At 71.9% G+C, this 14,763-nt stretch overlaps 3 protein-coding genes across 3 annotated transcripts; 1 reads left to right on the forward strand and 2 right to left on the reverse strand.

The window, feature by feature from the left end:
- The first annotated feature begins 425 nt into the window (after positions 1-425).
- LOC309890825 (uncharacterized protein) lies at positions 426-2,132 on the forward strand. Its single transcript, XM_082785224.1, is given in 4 exon segments — positions 426-781; positions 1,139-1,237; positions 1,323-1,899; positions 1,901-2,132. Coding segments are annotated over 4 exon segments (1,002 nt in total). The 5' UTR covers positions 426-561; the 3' UTR covers positions 2,007-2,132.
- Positions 2,133-3,239: 1,107 nt separating this feature from the next.
- ZNF576 (zinc finger protein 576) lies at positions 3,240-5,008 on the reverse strand. The gene is given in 5 exon segments (XM_082785233.1): positions 3,240-3,441; positions 3,443-3,523; positions 3,525-3,718; positions 4,680-4,803; positions 4,911-5,008. Coding segments are annotated over 4 exon segments (483 nt in total). The 5' UTR covers positions 4,786-4,803; positions 4,911-5,008; the 3' UTR covers positions 3,240-3,339.
- A 1,003-nt stretch (positions 5,009-6,011) lies between these two features.
- On the reverse strand, positions 6,012-13,913 carry CADM4 (cell adhesion molecule 4). The gene is made up of 9 exons (XM_082785234.1): positions 13,815-13,913; positions 11,102-11,248; positions 10,091-10,243; positions 9,330-9,464; positions 8,518-8,679; positions 7,710-7,800; positions 7,447-7,619; positions 6,855-6,983; positions 6,012-6,142 (listed from the first exon to the last, which is right to left on the reverse strand). The coding sequence occupies exons 1-9, from the start codon at positions 13,876-13,878 to the stop codon at positions 6,033-6,035; spliced, it is 1,164 nt and encodes a 387-aa protein (XP_082641360.1). The 5' UTR covers positions 13,879-13,913; the 3' UTR covers positions 6,012-6,032.
- Positions 13,914-14,763: the final 850 nt, after the last annotated feature.

Consider the following 14,763-nt stretch of genomic DNA (forward strand, 5'->3'; position numbering starts at 1 on the left):
CCCGCGGGGGGCCCGGGGCATGCTGGGAGCGGGGGGAGGGGGGGGGGGGGGAAACGGGGCCCGGGGGGGGGGTGTTGGGCCCGGCCGCGGGGCATGCTGGGAGGGAAACCCCGGGGCATGCTGGGAGCGAGGCCTCAGTGTGCGCTAGGCCCGGCCCCGGGGCATGCTGGGATTGAAGTCCCAGGGCATGCTGGGAGTTAGGCTCGTCTGTGCGCTAGGCCCAGCCCCGGGGCATTGTGGGATAAAAACCCCGGTGCATGCTGGGAGTGAGGCCCCAGTGCATTGTGGGATCAAGGCCCAGGTGTGCGCTAGGCCCAGCCCTCGTGCATGCTGGGAGTTGGGCCCCAGGGGATGCTGGGATTGAGGCCCTGCTGTGCGCTAGGCCTCTGCCTGGTGCATTATGGGATGGTAACCCCGGGGCATGCTGGGAGCAAGGCCTCAGTGTGTGCTAGGCCCAGCCCCGGGGAATTATGGGATAAAAACCCTGGTGCATGCTGGGAGTAAGGCCTTGTTATGTGCTAGGCCAGGCCCCAGGGCATGCTGGGATTGAGGCCCTGATGCATGCTGGGAGTTAGGCTCCCATGTGTGCTAGGCCCAGCCCCGGGGCATGCTGGGATAGAAACCCCAGTGCATGCTGGGATTGATGCCCCGGTGCATGCTGGGCCGCGCAGGGCGGCCATGATGGCGGAGGGGCGCCGGCCGGGGGAGGCGGCGGGAGGAGGAGGAGGAGGAGGAGGGGGCGAGGACGGCGCCTTCGAGGACGAGGACGGCGGCTCCACGGGTGAGGGGGGGCGGGGGGGGCTGGGGGGGGGTGGGGGGTCTTATGGGAGGTATTGGGGGGGACCCATGAGGGTGTGGGGGGGGTTTGGGGGGGTTTAATGGGAGTGGGGGTCCTATGGGGGGGTCTCCTGGGGGTTGGGGACCTTTTGGAGGATTTTGGGGGGGTCCCAAAGGGGGTGGGGGCCTTATGGGGGGGGTCTCATGGGGGTAGGGAGCCCTCTGGGGGGGTCCCATGAGAGTGGAGGTCCCATGGGGGGGCTATGGGGGATTAAGGGGGGGTCCCACGGGGTTGGGGGGGGCCATGTGGGGATGGGGGGGTCCCACCTCACCCCCCCCACCCCCCATCCCCCCCCCGCAGGCGTCTCGGCGCTGCCGGACGACGATGACGACTCGGAGGCCACCTCGGTGTCCTCGGGGGACAGCGGCCCCCCAACGCCCCCCGCCAACGGCTTCGCAGGTACCGCCCCTCCCCCCGCTCCCCTCCCCCTCCCTTTCCACCCCTCCCCCTCCCAATTTTCACCCCCCCCACCCCCCCCCCGCAGGTTCCCGGGGCCGCGACCGCCCGGTGCTGCCTGCTCCGGACGACGACGACGACGACGATGAGGAGGAGGAGGAAGAAACATCCGGGGGTGGGGGTGGGGCAACGGCGGGGGTGGGGGCGACACCGGGACCCCAAGGGGGGGCCACGACGACCCCGGTGGGCCCGGGGGGGCCGCGGGGGGGCCCCGAGTGGCACGAGTGCCCCGAGTGCGGCCGCGGCTTCGGCACCTCGCGGGCGCTGAAGGTTCACCGCAGCTACCACGTGGGGCGCAAACGGCCCCAGGGCCCCCCCGGCCGCTCCTCCGCCCCCCCTTCCTCCTCCTCCTCCTCCTCCTCCTCCTCCTCCTCTTCCTCCGCCCCCCCCTCGGCCGCCCCCACCCCCCCCCACCCCCCGCAGCGCCCCCCCCCGCGCCCCCCCGGCCCCTTCCACCACTACATCTGCGCCGAGTGCGGGCTGGGCTTCGCGGCGCCGGCGGCGCTGGGGGCTCACCGCTGCGAGCACGCCGCCGGCAGGCGCCGCAGCCCCCCCCCCCGGCCGCTCCCCCCCCCCCAGCGGCCCCGGGCCCCGGAGACCCCCCCCGGCCCCCCCCGAGCCCCCCTACCAGTGCACCGAGTGCGCCGGCGCCTTCGGGCTGGTGGCCGACCTGCACGAGCACTACATGCTGCACGCCCGCGGGGAGCTGTGACGGCCCCGGGGGGGCGCGGGGAAGGAGCCCCTCCCCCGCCCCGACCCCTCCCCCAATTCGGGACCCCTCCCCTCGAGCCCCTCGACCCACCCCCACCCCCAAATTGCCGCCCCTCCCCTCCCCCCTTCCTCCTCATGGTCCTGCCCCCGGTGCTGGGGAATAAACGGAGAGCGGCTGCGCCCGGCACGGCTCTGCTTGGGGGGGGGGGGGGGGGGGTGACGTCATGGGGTGGGGGTGATGTCATCGATGGGGTGACGTCATAGCGTGGGGTGATGTCATCGATGGGGTGACATCACGGGTCGGGGTGACGTCATTGGCCGAGGGGACGACGTTGGTTGGGGGCTGGGAGTGGTGGTGGCGTTAGGGTAGGCGATGACGTCACAGCTTCGCAGTGACGTCACAGGTTGCGGGATGTTGTCATGGGTTGGGAGTGATGTCATAGGTTGGGGTGACGGCATTGGTTGGGGTGGTGATGTCTTGGGGGGTGGGGGTGTTGCAGTTGGCTGTGACGTCACAAGTCAGGGGGGGTGTGAGGTCACACTGCCAGTGACGTCACAGGGGCGGGGCCACGGAGGGGCTGTAGGGGGGCGGTGATGTCACACAGAGGGGCAGTGACGTCACAGGTGGGCCCTGATGTTGCAGTGACGTCACTTCCGAGAGCTGCGGGCGCCCATTGGGCAGCATCGCCCCATCCTCGTCAGGGTTATGACGTCATTCATCAGGGCAATGACGTCAGCCTGGCCGCCATGACGTCACAGCCATGCTGCACTGCTGCCACCCCCCGCACTACATCTCCCAGCATGCCCCGCGCCCAAAACAGGAAGTGACACCGGGAGCCAATCGGGAGCCGCCCTTTTATTGGTGCCGAGCCAGCCACAGCCCCCGCCCCCTTCCTGAGGCCCCGCCCCCTGCCCGGAGGCCCCCCAGGAGCCCTTTGGGGACCTTGGGACCCCCCCCAGGACCCTCGGGGCCCTCCAGGGACCCCCAGAACCCCTTTGGCCCCCCCCGGACCCTTGTGGGACCCCTTTGGACTCCCCCAGGACCCTTTTGGGATCCCTTTGGCCCCCCATGGACCCATTTGGGCCCCCCAGGACCTCCTTGGTGCCCCCCAGGACCCTTCTGGGACCTGTTTGGCCCCCCCAGGACCCCTTTGGCCCCCCCAGGATCCCTCCAGGCTCCCCCCAGGACCCCTTTGGTCCCCCTTCGGCCCCCCCAGGACCCTTTTGAGACCCCTTTGAGCCCCCCAGGACCCCTTGTCCCCCCCCAAGACCCCCTTCGATCCCCCCCACACCCCCTTTCCACCCCCCCCGGGGGGTTTGGGGGGGGCTAATCCTCAGAGCTCCCCCCGCGCGTGCCGGATGTAGTGGCGGTGCAGGGCCCCCTCGCGAGCGAAGGCGCGGCCGCACTCGGTGCAGGCGTAGGCGGGGGGGGCCGCGCCGGGAGGAGGAGGAGGAGGAGGAGGATGAGGAGGGTCGGCAGTGGCGGGGGGGGGCCGGGACCCCCCCGGGGGGAGCCGCCGTGGCCCCGCTGGTGGCGGAGGAGGGCGCGGGAGGAGGCGAAGGGGCGGGCGCAGACGAAGCAGACGAACTGGGCCCCCCGCAGCGCCGCCGCCACGAAGTCCCGCGGGTGCTCGCGTTTGGCGTGCCGGGCGGCGAAGGCGGCGTCGGGGAAGGTGATGAGGCAGCGGCGGCACTGGGTGGAGCCCAGGCGGTCTGGGGGCGTGCGAAATTGCGAAATATCCCCCCCCCCCCCCAACCCGGTAACCGTGGGGGTCCCGCATCGCCCCCGACACAGCCCCAGGAGGGTTTGGGGAAGGGGGGGAGGGGAAGGGGAGGGGGTTGGGGGGGTGCAAGGGGGAGCTGCCCCCTCAATAAGTCGTGGGGGGGTCTCCATAAATCACTGGGGCTCCCAGAATACCCCGGGGGGGGTCCCTATATTACAAGGGGGGGCCCCATAATACTCAGGGGGGGTCCCCAAACACACAGGGGGTCCCCATAGTATAAGGGGGGGTCCCCATAGTACCAGGGGGGGTCCCTGTAACACCCAGGGGGGTCCCCTTAACACAAGGGGGGTCCCCAAATTAAAGGGGGGGCCCTCACAGTACAAGGAGGTCCCCAGAACACCCGGGGGGGTGCCCATAACACAAGGGGGGGCCCTATAGCACCGGGGGGGGTCCCACAGTACACGGGGAGGTCCCAAAGCCCCCCCCCGAGGCACAAAGGGACCCGCAGCCCCCCCCCAAGGTGTCCCCCAGGCAATTTATGGGGTCCCAACCCCCCCCCACGGGGCCCTCCTCACTGCCAGGGGTCCCAATCCCCCCCTAAAGGGTCCCACGGCCCCCCCTCGGGTACAAATCCCCCCCCAGGGGTCTCAGCCCCCCCCCAAACTGGGTCCAAGCCCCCCCCAACGGGGTCCCCCCCCCTCCTGGGGGATCCAGCCCCCCCCCAAAGGGTCCATTGCCCCCCCCCCCAGGTTCCTACAGCCCCCCAGGGTGCCCACAGCCCCCCCCCGGCCCCAAATCCCCGCCCCCACCGTGCCCCAGCCCCCCCCCGTCGCGTTTAACCCCCTCCCTCGGGGTCCCCCCCAATCCCAGCCCCCCCAGGACCCCTCCCCCAATTCCCAGGGGTCCCCCCCCGGTTCCCAGCCCCCCCCCTTAGCCCCCCCCCCACTCACACACGCAGCCCTTGCCGGGGGGCTCTGGGGGCGCCTCCTCCTCCTCCTCGCTGCGGGGGGGGCCCGCGGGCACCGGGGGCGGCTCCGGGGGCGGCGGCTGCGACATGGCCCGGGCCTGGGGGGGCTGCGGGGACCCCGGGGCCCGTCAGTGCCCCCCTCCCGCGCACCAAGACCCCCCCCCACCCCCTCCCGGTGCCCCCCCCCCCGTTTCCCCCCCGGCCCCGCCCTCACTCGCGCTCGCAGCCGCTCTCCGCGCCCCCCCCCCGTCCGCTTCCGGCTTCCGGCGCGGGCCCCGAAGGACCCCGCGCGGTTCCGGTTGCGGGCGGGGCTGCCCCGAGCCCGCCTGATTCCCCCCCCCTTAATTTCCAATCAGGCGCGCTGAGGGCAGCCCCGGCGGGGTCCTCGTGTCAATTAAAGAAGGCGCATGCGCGCTACGCGGCACGACGGAGAGCGCTGCGCATGCGCGGCCTCCCGTGGGGGGTGACGTCACCCCCCAGCAGTGCCACTATTATGAATGGGCCGCGTGGGGGCGTGGCCCGCAGGGGGGGCGTGGCCCGAGAGCCGCAGTGCGGGGACAGCGCCCCCTGGCGGCGGGAACCGGGAGCGCACCGAGCCCCTCCCCCCCCCCCGTTTTTTTCCGGTTTTCCCCTCCCCCCCCCGGTTCCCCCCTCCCCCTCCGGTGCCCCTCTCCCTCCCGGTGCCCCTCCCCCACCCCCCGGTGCCCCCCCCCGACCCCCCCGGACATCCGGCTACGAATCCGTGGGGGTTTTATTGAGTATCAAAGGTGGTTAAAAGGCGACATATTTACATAGCAACGGGGGGGCGGGGCTGCCCCGGGCCACGCCCCCTTCATATATTATTAATTACTTAATTGCCCTCCCCCCACCTGCCCCCCCCAGGCTCCCTCCCCCCCCCCATGGCTTTGAACTGTGCGAGCCCCCCCCGGGCACAGGGGGAGGTGGGCGGGGCCTGACCGAATGGGCGGGGCCTCACCCGCTGGGCGGGGCTTGGGGCGGGGCCTCCCCCTGCTTCCCCCATGCCCCCCCCCCCTTCCCTCATTCCCTGGGGGCTGCAGTGACCCCACGTGACCCCAACGCCCCCGGCCTGACCCCAACACCCCCGGCCTGACCCCGTGACCCCCCCATGACCCCCCCATGACCCCAACCCCCCCCCCTACTTCCTGTCCCCACGTGACCCCCCCGTGCCCCCGTCTATCCCAATCCTTTCCCCCTTCCCGCCCCGTCCCCGTATCCCCACAAGCCCCGCCCCGTCCCCACAAGCCCCGCCCCTTCCTGCAAGCCCCGCCCCGTTCCCGTTAGCCCCGCCCCGTCCCCGCAAGCCCCGCCCCCGCGCTCAGATGAAGAACTCCTCCTTGCGCTTGTGGCCGTCGGCGCCGTTGAGGAAGGCCTCTCGCGCCTCGCCGTGCTCGTCCAGCCCGCTGGCCTCGTGCGTCAGGTACGAGCCTGGGGGAGGGACCACGGCCCCGTGGGCACGCCCCCGGACACGCCCCCTGGGCCTAAACCCCGCCCATCCACGCCTAAACCCCGCCCCTCGCCACCGAAGCACCGCCCCTCCAGCTGCCCCCCAGCCTGCCCCACGTGCTCTGCCCTGTGGATGGCCACGCCCCTCTATTAAGCCACGCCCCCCGATTAAGCCACGCCCCCACCCGTAGCCACACCCCGATTGTAAATCCACGCCCCCATCAAAGCCACGCCCCCAAAGCCACGCCCCCTTCCCCTGTTCCCCTCTCTGCAACTACCAAGCCCCACGCTCACCCCAAGCCCCGCCCACACCCCAAGCCCCACCCCCATCATGCATTACTCTAGGCCACGCCCCCTCCATTAGACACACACCTTCAGTTGACCACGCCCCCTCTTTTAAGCCCCACCCCCTGCAGCCCATTCCCCATCCCATCCCTGAACCCCACCAAGGCCCTGTCTCCAAATCCCGCCCCCTTTAAGACCCCACCCACTCGGAGGCCCCTCCCCTCCGTTCCTGGCCACGCCCCCTCCGTTAGTCACGCCCCTTCCATTGGCCACGCCCACTCTTTTAAGCCCCACCCCCTGCAGCCCATCCCCCATCCCAAACTCCATCCCCACCAAGCCCCTGCCCCGTAACCCCACCCCTTTTGAGGCCCCGCCCCCTTGTGCCCCGCCCCCCGGAGGCCCCGCCCACCTTTCTGGCGGATGGAGCACCAGACCATGGTGACGAGGACGCAGATGAGCAGGAAGACGAGCAGCGCCAGGATGCCGCCCACGATGGCGTAGGGCACCGAGCGCTGCGCCGCCACCACCGCCCCCGGGTCTGACACGGCCCCGTCAGCACCGGGGGGCACGGGGGGGCACGGGGGGGGCGTGGGGACACAGGGGGGGTGTGAGGGGACACCCAGGGTCTCTTGGGACCCAGTTTGGGACCGACAGGGGGCTCCCGGGGGGGGTCTAGGGGCTAACAGGGTCTCAAAAGGGTCCCTGGGGAGCTCAGTCTGGGGCCACTGGGGACCACCGGGGCCTGCTGGGGCCCACGGGGGGTCTGTGGGGACCACCGTGGGTCTCATGGGGCCACTGGGGCTGTCCTGGGACCACCAGGGGTTGGGTTTTGGGCCACCAGGGGGCTCTCTGGGCCACCAGGGGGCTCTCTGGGCCACCGGGGTCTCAAAAGGGCCCCCGGGGAGCTCGGTTTGGGGCCACTGGGGCCCACCAGGGACCTGCTGGGGCCCACGGGGGTCTTTGGGGCCCACGGGGGGGCCACGGGGGGGTTGGGGGCTCACCATAGACGACGAGGACGTAGTGGTCGGAGGCGCGGCCGTGGCGGTTGCCGGCCTGGCAGCTGTAGGTGCCGTTGTCCTGGGGGCTGAGCGCCGGCAGCGTCAGCACCTCGCCCTCCGCACGCGCCCGCTCGGGAAGGGACTCGTTGCCCCGGCTCCAGGCGATGTCGGTGGGGCTGGGGGAGGAAAAGGGGGGGTGGGGGGGTCACTAAGGGGGTCCGGGGGGGTTTTGGGGGGGTTGTGGGGTCGGGGAGCCCCCCACTCACAGCGGGTTGCCGTTGACGGCGCAGGTGAGCACCAGGGTGTCACCCTCCCGCAGGACGCTCTGCGACGGGTGGATGCGCGCCGTGGGGGCGTCTGGGGGGGGAGGAGGTGTTAGCGCCCCCCCCCCGGGGGGTTGGGGGACCTCGGGGGGAGTTGGCTGTGCCCCCCCACACACCTGCATGGTGCCAGGCCTGTGCTACCAAGTCCCTGCTGGCCCTCCCATTCCTGTGTCCCCCCACCCCCCCAGTGCTGTGTCCCCCCCATTCCTCATCTCCCCCCAAATTTCTGTCTTCCCCCCCATTGCCATGTCCCCCCACCATCCCCCCCATGCCCCCGTGCTCCCCCCATGTCCCTGTGCCCCCCCGTGCCCTCCCCATCCCCTTTGTCCCCCCCGTGCCCCCCCATCTCCCCATGTCCCTGTGCCCCCCCATTCTCCCTCTTATCCCCCCATCTCCCCCAACATCCCCATCACCCCCCCGTGTCCCCATGACCCCCCCATTCCCCCCATTATCCCCCCATCTCCCCTCATCCCCCCCATTCCCTCCCCGTGTCCCCATGTCCCCCCCACACCCTCCCTGTGTCCTGGTGCCCCCCCATGTCCCCATGACCCCCCCACTCCCCCCTTATCCCCCCATCCCCCTGATCCTCCCCATTCCTCCCCTTATTGCCCCCATTCCCCCCGATTTCCCCCACACCCCCCCATTTCCCCGTTTCCCCTCCATGTCCCCATTCCCCCCACACCCCCCCACACCCCCCTGTGTCCCCCCACCCCCCCATGTCCCCCCACACCCCCCCATGCCCCCCGCTCACACTGCACGTCCAGCATGTACTGGGTCTGCCGGCGCTGGCCGCGCAGGGCGGGGTGCGTGGCCTCGCAGGTGAGGATGGCGCCGTGGTCGCGCCGCTCCACGCGCAGCCGCAGCACCGAGCGCTGCCGGAACACCTTGCCCCGCTGCTCGCGGCTGCTCGAGCCTGGGGGGGGACAGGGGGGGACACGGGGGGACACGGGGGGGACAATGGTGACGCTGGGGTGTGGGGGGGGCACCCCTGCGGTCACTGAGGGGGCCCCGTGGGGATGGGGTGTGGGGAACCCCCCCCCCCCCGGGCTCGGTCCCAGCAGGGTTGTGGTCACCTCGCTGAGGGCACCGTGGCCCCGTCCTGGTGCCCCAAAGTGTCCCCGTGGCTCTGTCCCCATGGCCCTGTCCCCGTCCTCATCCCCAAAAGGGTCCCTGTGACCCCCACAGGGTCCCCATGTCCCTGTTCCCATGTCCCTGTCCCTCACAGGATCCCAATGTCCCCATCCCCATCCCCACAGCACCCCCATGTCCCTGTTCCCAAGTCCCTGTTCCCGCCAGGGTCCCCATGTCCCCATCCCCAACCCCAAAAGGTCCCCACGCCCCCAATGTCCCCATGTCCCCCCTGTGCCCCCCCTAATGTCCCCCCCATGTCCCCATCCCCATCAGGGTCCCCATATCCCTGTCCCCATGTCCCCATCCCCATGTCCCTATCCCCACCCCAGCAGGCTCCCCATGACCCCATGAGCTCCCCACCCCCCCAATGACCCCATATCCCCCCCGATGTCCCCGTGTCCCCCCCCGGTGTCCCCACACCCCCCCCGTCACCTTTGAGCTCCCTGCGGTCCCGGTACCAGCGCAGGGTGGCGGGGGGCCGTGCACGGGGCACGACGCAGCTCAGCTCCACCTCGCCCCCCTCCACCGCCGGCTCCGTCACCTCCACCACCGGCGTCTCGGGGGGCACTGCGGGGCCGGGGGGGCGTCAGGGCCCCAAAAACAGCTCCAAACACCCCAAAACACCCCGAAACAGCCCCAAATATCAGCCCCAATAAAGGTGGGGCTGTGCTTTGTGGCGCAGGGCACGGAGGAGCCGCTGCCAACCCTGTGTCCTGGTCCTGTTCCCGCTCCCGACCCCGCTCCTGACCCCATCCTGGTCCCGACCCCGTTCCTGACCCCATTCTTGATCCCATTCCCAGTCCTGTCCTGGTCCCAGCCCTGCTCCCGACCCCATTCCCAGTCCCGTCCCAGTCCCAACCCAATTCCCGGCCTCATCCCGGTCCCAACCCAATTCCCGGCCCCATCCCGGTCCCAACCCCGCTCCCATCCCCATTCCTGACCCCGTCCCGGTCCCGACCCCATTTTTGACCCCATTCCCGGCCCCATCCCGTTCCCGACCCCGTTCCCAACCCCATTCCCAGTCCCAGCCCCAATCCCGACCCCACTCCTGGCCCCGTCCCAGCCCCATCCCCGCTCCCATCCCCATTCCTGGCCCCGTCCCAGCCCCATCCCCGCTCCCATCCCGGTTCCCGGCCCCATCCCGGTCCCGACCCCATTCCCGTCCCCATCCCGTCCCCGTCCCCGTCCCCGACCCAGCACGGTGAGGGTGGCGATCTGGTGGTGGGTGTCGTCGGTGTAGAGCTGGCAGAAGTAGCCGCCCTCGTCGTCCAGGCGCGCGCGGGCCAGCTGGATGCGGAGCTGCCGCTGCGTGAACTCGGCCAGCTGGAACCGCTCGTCCTTCAGCGCTGAGACAGCCCCGCTCACACCACGGGCACCCCAAACACCCCACGGATACCCCACACACACCCCAAGCACCCCACAGACACCCCACAGACACCCTAAACACCCCACGGGCACCCCACGGACACCCCACAGCCACCCTAAACACCCCACAGACACCCCACTCACCCTACGGACACCCCATTGACCCCACAGACACACCACAGATACCCCAAGCACCTCACAGCCACCCCACTGACCCCACGGACACCCCACAGACACCCCAAGCACCCCATGGACACCCCACTGACCCCACAGCCACCCCACAGCCACCCCGCTGACCCCACGGACACCCCACAGATACCCCAAGCACACCACAGCCACCCCACAGCCACCACAGACACATCCCGGAGCCCCCCCCCACATCCCAGTTCCCCCCCCAGTGTCCCAGTGTCCTCCCCCATGTCCATGAGCCCCCCCCAATGTCCTGTTGCCCTCCCTGTGTCCCGGTGCCCCTCCACATCCCAGTGCCCCCCCGGCATCCCGCTGCCCCCCCCATGTCCCCGAGCCCCCCCAATGTCCTGGCTCCCCCCCCTTTGTCCTGAAGCCCCCCCCAGTGTCCCGGTGCCCCCTCCACATCCCAGTTCCCCCCCTGCATCCTGGTGCCCTCCCCTTTTCCCCGAGTCCCCCCCCATGTCCCCAAGCCCCCCCCCTTGTCCTGAAGCCCCCCCCCAATGTCCCATTGCCCTCCCCGTGTCCCGGTGCTCCCTCCACATCCTGGTTCCCCCCCTGCATCCCGGTGCCCCCCTGGTGTCCCACTGCCCCCCCGGCATCCCGCTGCCCCCCCTGTGTCCCCGCGCCCCCCCCGGCGCCCCCCCGCTCACCGCGGGTGCCGTTGAAGAAGAGCGTCTGGCGCGCGGGGTTCTGGATGACGACGATGGAGCCGTCGTAGTGGTGCAGGCGGCAGGTGATCTCGGCCGTGCTGCCCTCCAGCACCGTCACGTTCTCCGCCTGCACCTCCTGCGCCCGCCCTGCACGCACGGCACCCTCACCACCCGGCACCGGGGGGGGCGCCGGGGGGGCACCGGGACACGGGGACAGCGGGGGGGGGCACTGGGACACGGGGACACCAGGACACGGGGACACCAGGACACGGGGACACCAGGATGGGAGGGGTTGGGATGGAGGCACCGGGGGTGAGAGCACCAGGACACAGGGACACCGGGGGGGGCACCGGGACACCGGGAGGGGGCACTGGGGGTAGGGGTACCAGGACACAGGGACACCAAAGGGGGCACCGGGACACCGGAGGGGCACTGGGGGGGGGCATCGGGACATTGGGACACTGGGGGGGCACCAGGACACCGGGGAGGGGCAGTGGGGGTAGGGGTACCAGGACATGGGGACACCGGGGGGGCACCGGGACACCGGGGGGGGCACCGGGGGTAGGGGTACGGGGACACGGGGACACTGGGATGGGAGGGATTGGGATGGAGGCACTGGGGGTGAGGGCACCGGGACATGGGGACACCGGGGGGACACTGGGGGGGAACCGGGACACAGGGACACTGGGGGGGAACCGGGACACAGGGACACCAGGACTGGGGACATCGGGATGGGGGCACTGGGGATGGCGATACTGGGATTGGGGACATTGGGACTGGGGATGGGGGCACCGGGGACACCACCACTGGGCATGGGGACACCAGGATGGGGGCACTGGGATGGGGACTTTGGGACTGGGGACACTGGGATGGGGGCACCGGGGGTGCACGTGGGGCCGGCAGCGGGCCAGGAGGATGGGGACAGGTTGGGGACACCGAGGGGGGGCACAGGGACAGCCAGCGGGGGGGTAACGGGGACGGGACAGCCACCGAGGGGGGTCACAGGGATGGGACAGCCACTGGGGGGGGGTAACGGGGATGGGAGAGCCCCCGGGGGGGTTAACGGGGACGTGGGAGCCCCCGGGGGGGGGGATAACGGGGCCGGGGCCGGGGTCAGAGGGCACGGGGACGGAGCCACCGCTGCCGGTGCCCCCCCAGCCCCGGCGCCGCGGTTCCGCTGTGTCAGCGCAACGCCCCCCCCCGGCCCGCGTCCCCCCCCCTCGCGTTCCCCCCCCCTCCTCTCTTTTATTTTTTGAGGGTCGCCACGGCGACCGCGGCGCCACCGCCAAGGTCGTCCCCGCGCCAAGGTCACCGCGGCCGGGCCGGGGCTCGCGGGGACCCCGGGGCCGGTGGCGCCCACGGGGGAGCGGCGGGGACAAAGGGACGCTTTGTGTGGCCCCCCCCTTCCCTTTTAATGTCCCCCCCCCCTCGCTGAGTGGGGTAGGGGGGCGCGCGGGGACCGGCGGGTGGCCCCCGGGGGGGGGGACAATCGGCTCTTTCTGCTGGGGCCGGTGGCGCCTGGCACCTCGGGCGGGACGGGGGTGGTGGCACCGTGTCCCCAAGGCCCCCGCGGCCCCAAAAGCGCGGTGTCCCCAAAAGCGTGGCGTCCCCAAAGCCACCACTTTGTCCCCAAAGCCACCAGCGTGTCCCCAAAGCCACCTCCGTGTCCCCGAGGCCACCAGCGTGTCCCCAGCGGTGTCCCCCCACCCGCAGGATGGGGGCAGGAGGTGGCCGGGAGCGGTGACAGCAGCCACGAGGGGGCCGGGACGGTGGCAGGAGGGTGCAGGGACACAGGGGGGGGGACACCAGGGGACAGCAGCGGGGGGGCACGGCAAGGGACAGCGCGGGGGGGGCACCACGGGGACAGCCGAGGGCACAGGGACGCCGGGAGGAGGCGCGGGGACACGAGGGCCTGGGGACACCGGGGGACAGCGGGGGCTGGGGGGGGTCAGGGATGGCCGTGGGGGGGTCGGGGGGTGGCACCCGCGTGTGTGCGTCCCCCCCCCATGGTGTCCCCCTGTCCCTGCCGCAGGCTGGGGGGGGACAAAGCTGAGGGGAGTGATGGGGACCGGGGGGGGTAAATGGGATGGGGAGGGGGGAAAAGGGATGGGGGGGGGCTGAAAGGGATGGGGGGGCTAAAAGGGATGGGGGGGGGTTGGGGACAAGGGAGGGGGACGGGGACAATGGGGGGGACATCAGCAGGGATGGGGGGCGCTGGGGGGGGGCTGCCAAACGCCATCTTCCCCTTCCCGGCTCCGGGAGAGGAAAGGGGGGGGGGGGGCACGGGGATTTGGAGCCCCCCCCCGGCTAATTTTGGGGAGGGGGAGCCCCCCCCGATTTGGGGAGGGGGTGATGGGGAGCCCCCCTCCCCCTGCTTGGGTTCTGTGCTTTGGGGGGGGGCTCGCGGGGGGGAGGCGGCGCGGGAGGGCTGCGGATGCGCGGCGGAGGCAGCTGGGATGAGGGGGGGGGGCACCGCGGGGGCCCAGCGAGCTCGGGGGGGGCCCCCCCGGGAGGATGAAGAGGGGCTGGGGGCCGGGGGGGGGCTCCCCAAGCCGTGTTCCCCCCCCCAACCTTCTCGTAGGGTAGGGGCGCAACGCGGGGCCGGGCGCTGCGGAGCAGGTGGATGCGGAGGGGAAGGGGGGGGGACACGGGGGGGGGTCACACAGACACGGGGTGGGGGGGACACAGCGAGGGGGGGGCGCATCCTGCCTACCTTCGCCCGCCGCCCAGAGCAGGAGGAGGCCGGCGAGCAGCGGGGGGCCGCGGGGGGGCTTCATGGTGGCTGCCGCGTCCCTGTGCCGCTCCCCACCTGGCAGCGGGCTGCTGGCGGGATAATGTATGCTAATGAGATGCGAGAGGCCGGGCCAATGGGCGCGGAGGAGGAGCCGGGGCCGCCGGGGAGGCCGCTGTTTACAGTCCCATGCGGGTGCTGGGGGGCTGGGAGCCCCCCATGAAGGTCCCCGGGGGTCCTGCATCGCCCCCCCCCCCCCCATCCCCTTCGCGGGGGAGGGGACCCAGCGCCGGGACCCCCGAGGGGTGAGGGGGGGGCTGGGGATGGCGCCCCCCAGCTTGGGGGGGGAGCACATGGCAGCAGAACCCCCCCACGAGGGGTTGGGGACCCCAAAAAGTAAATGGGGTGCGCTAAGAAGGGGTGGGGGAGGGTCTGCCCCCCCCCTTTTGGGGTCGCAGCCCCCCCGGGATGAGACCCCCGCACCCCGAGCTGGGATGGGGGCGGCCAAAAGTGGCGGCGAGCACCCCGGGGTGGGACGGGGGGCACCCAAAGTGCTGCCCCTACCCCTAAAATCAGAGTTTTTTCTCAAAAAAAAACACAGCTCCCCCCCCTCGGGGGCCAAAGGGTCCCCCCCACGGCCCCATTGTCCCCCCGGCGAGGGCAGCGGGGTTTCTATGGCAGCCCTCACCCCCGGCAGCACGAACAAAGCGGCGACTCAGCGCGAACAGCGCGGCCTTTCTGCGCCGCCCGGCTCCGGGGGGGGCGGCGGGGGGGGCCAGCGCGACGTTTTGGGGCCGTTCGTCGCCTTTTCGGGGCCGTTCGTCGCCCTTTCAGCCCCCCGCGGCCGCTCGGGGGCTCGTCGGCACGCGGGGCACGTCCCGGCTCGGCGCGGGGAGGGGCGAGGCGAAGCTGCCCCAAAAAACGCCCTTTT

This window comes from Aythya marila (assembly GCF_965140915.1).
Source record: "Aythya marila genome assembly, contig: HAP1_HAP1_SCAFFOLD_654, whole genome shotgun sequence".
Taxonomy (NCBI): Eukaryota; Metazoa; Chordata; class Aves; order Anseriformes; family Anatidae; genus Aythya; species Aythya marila.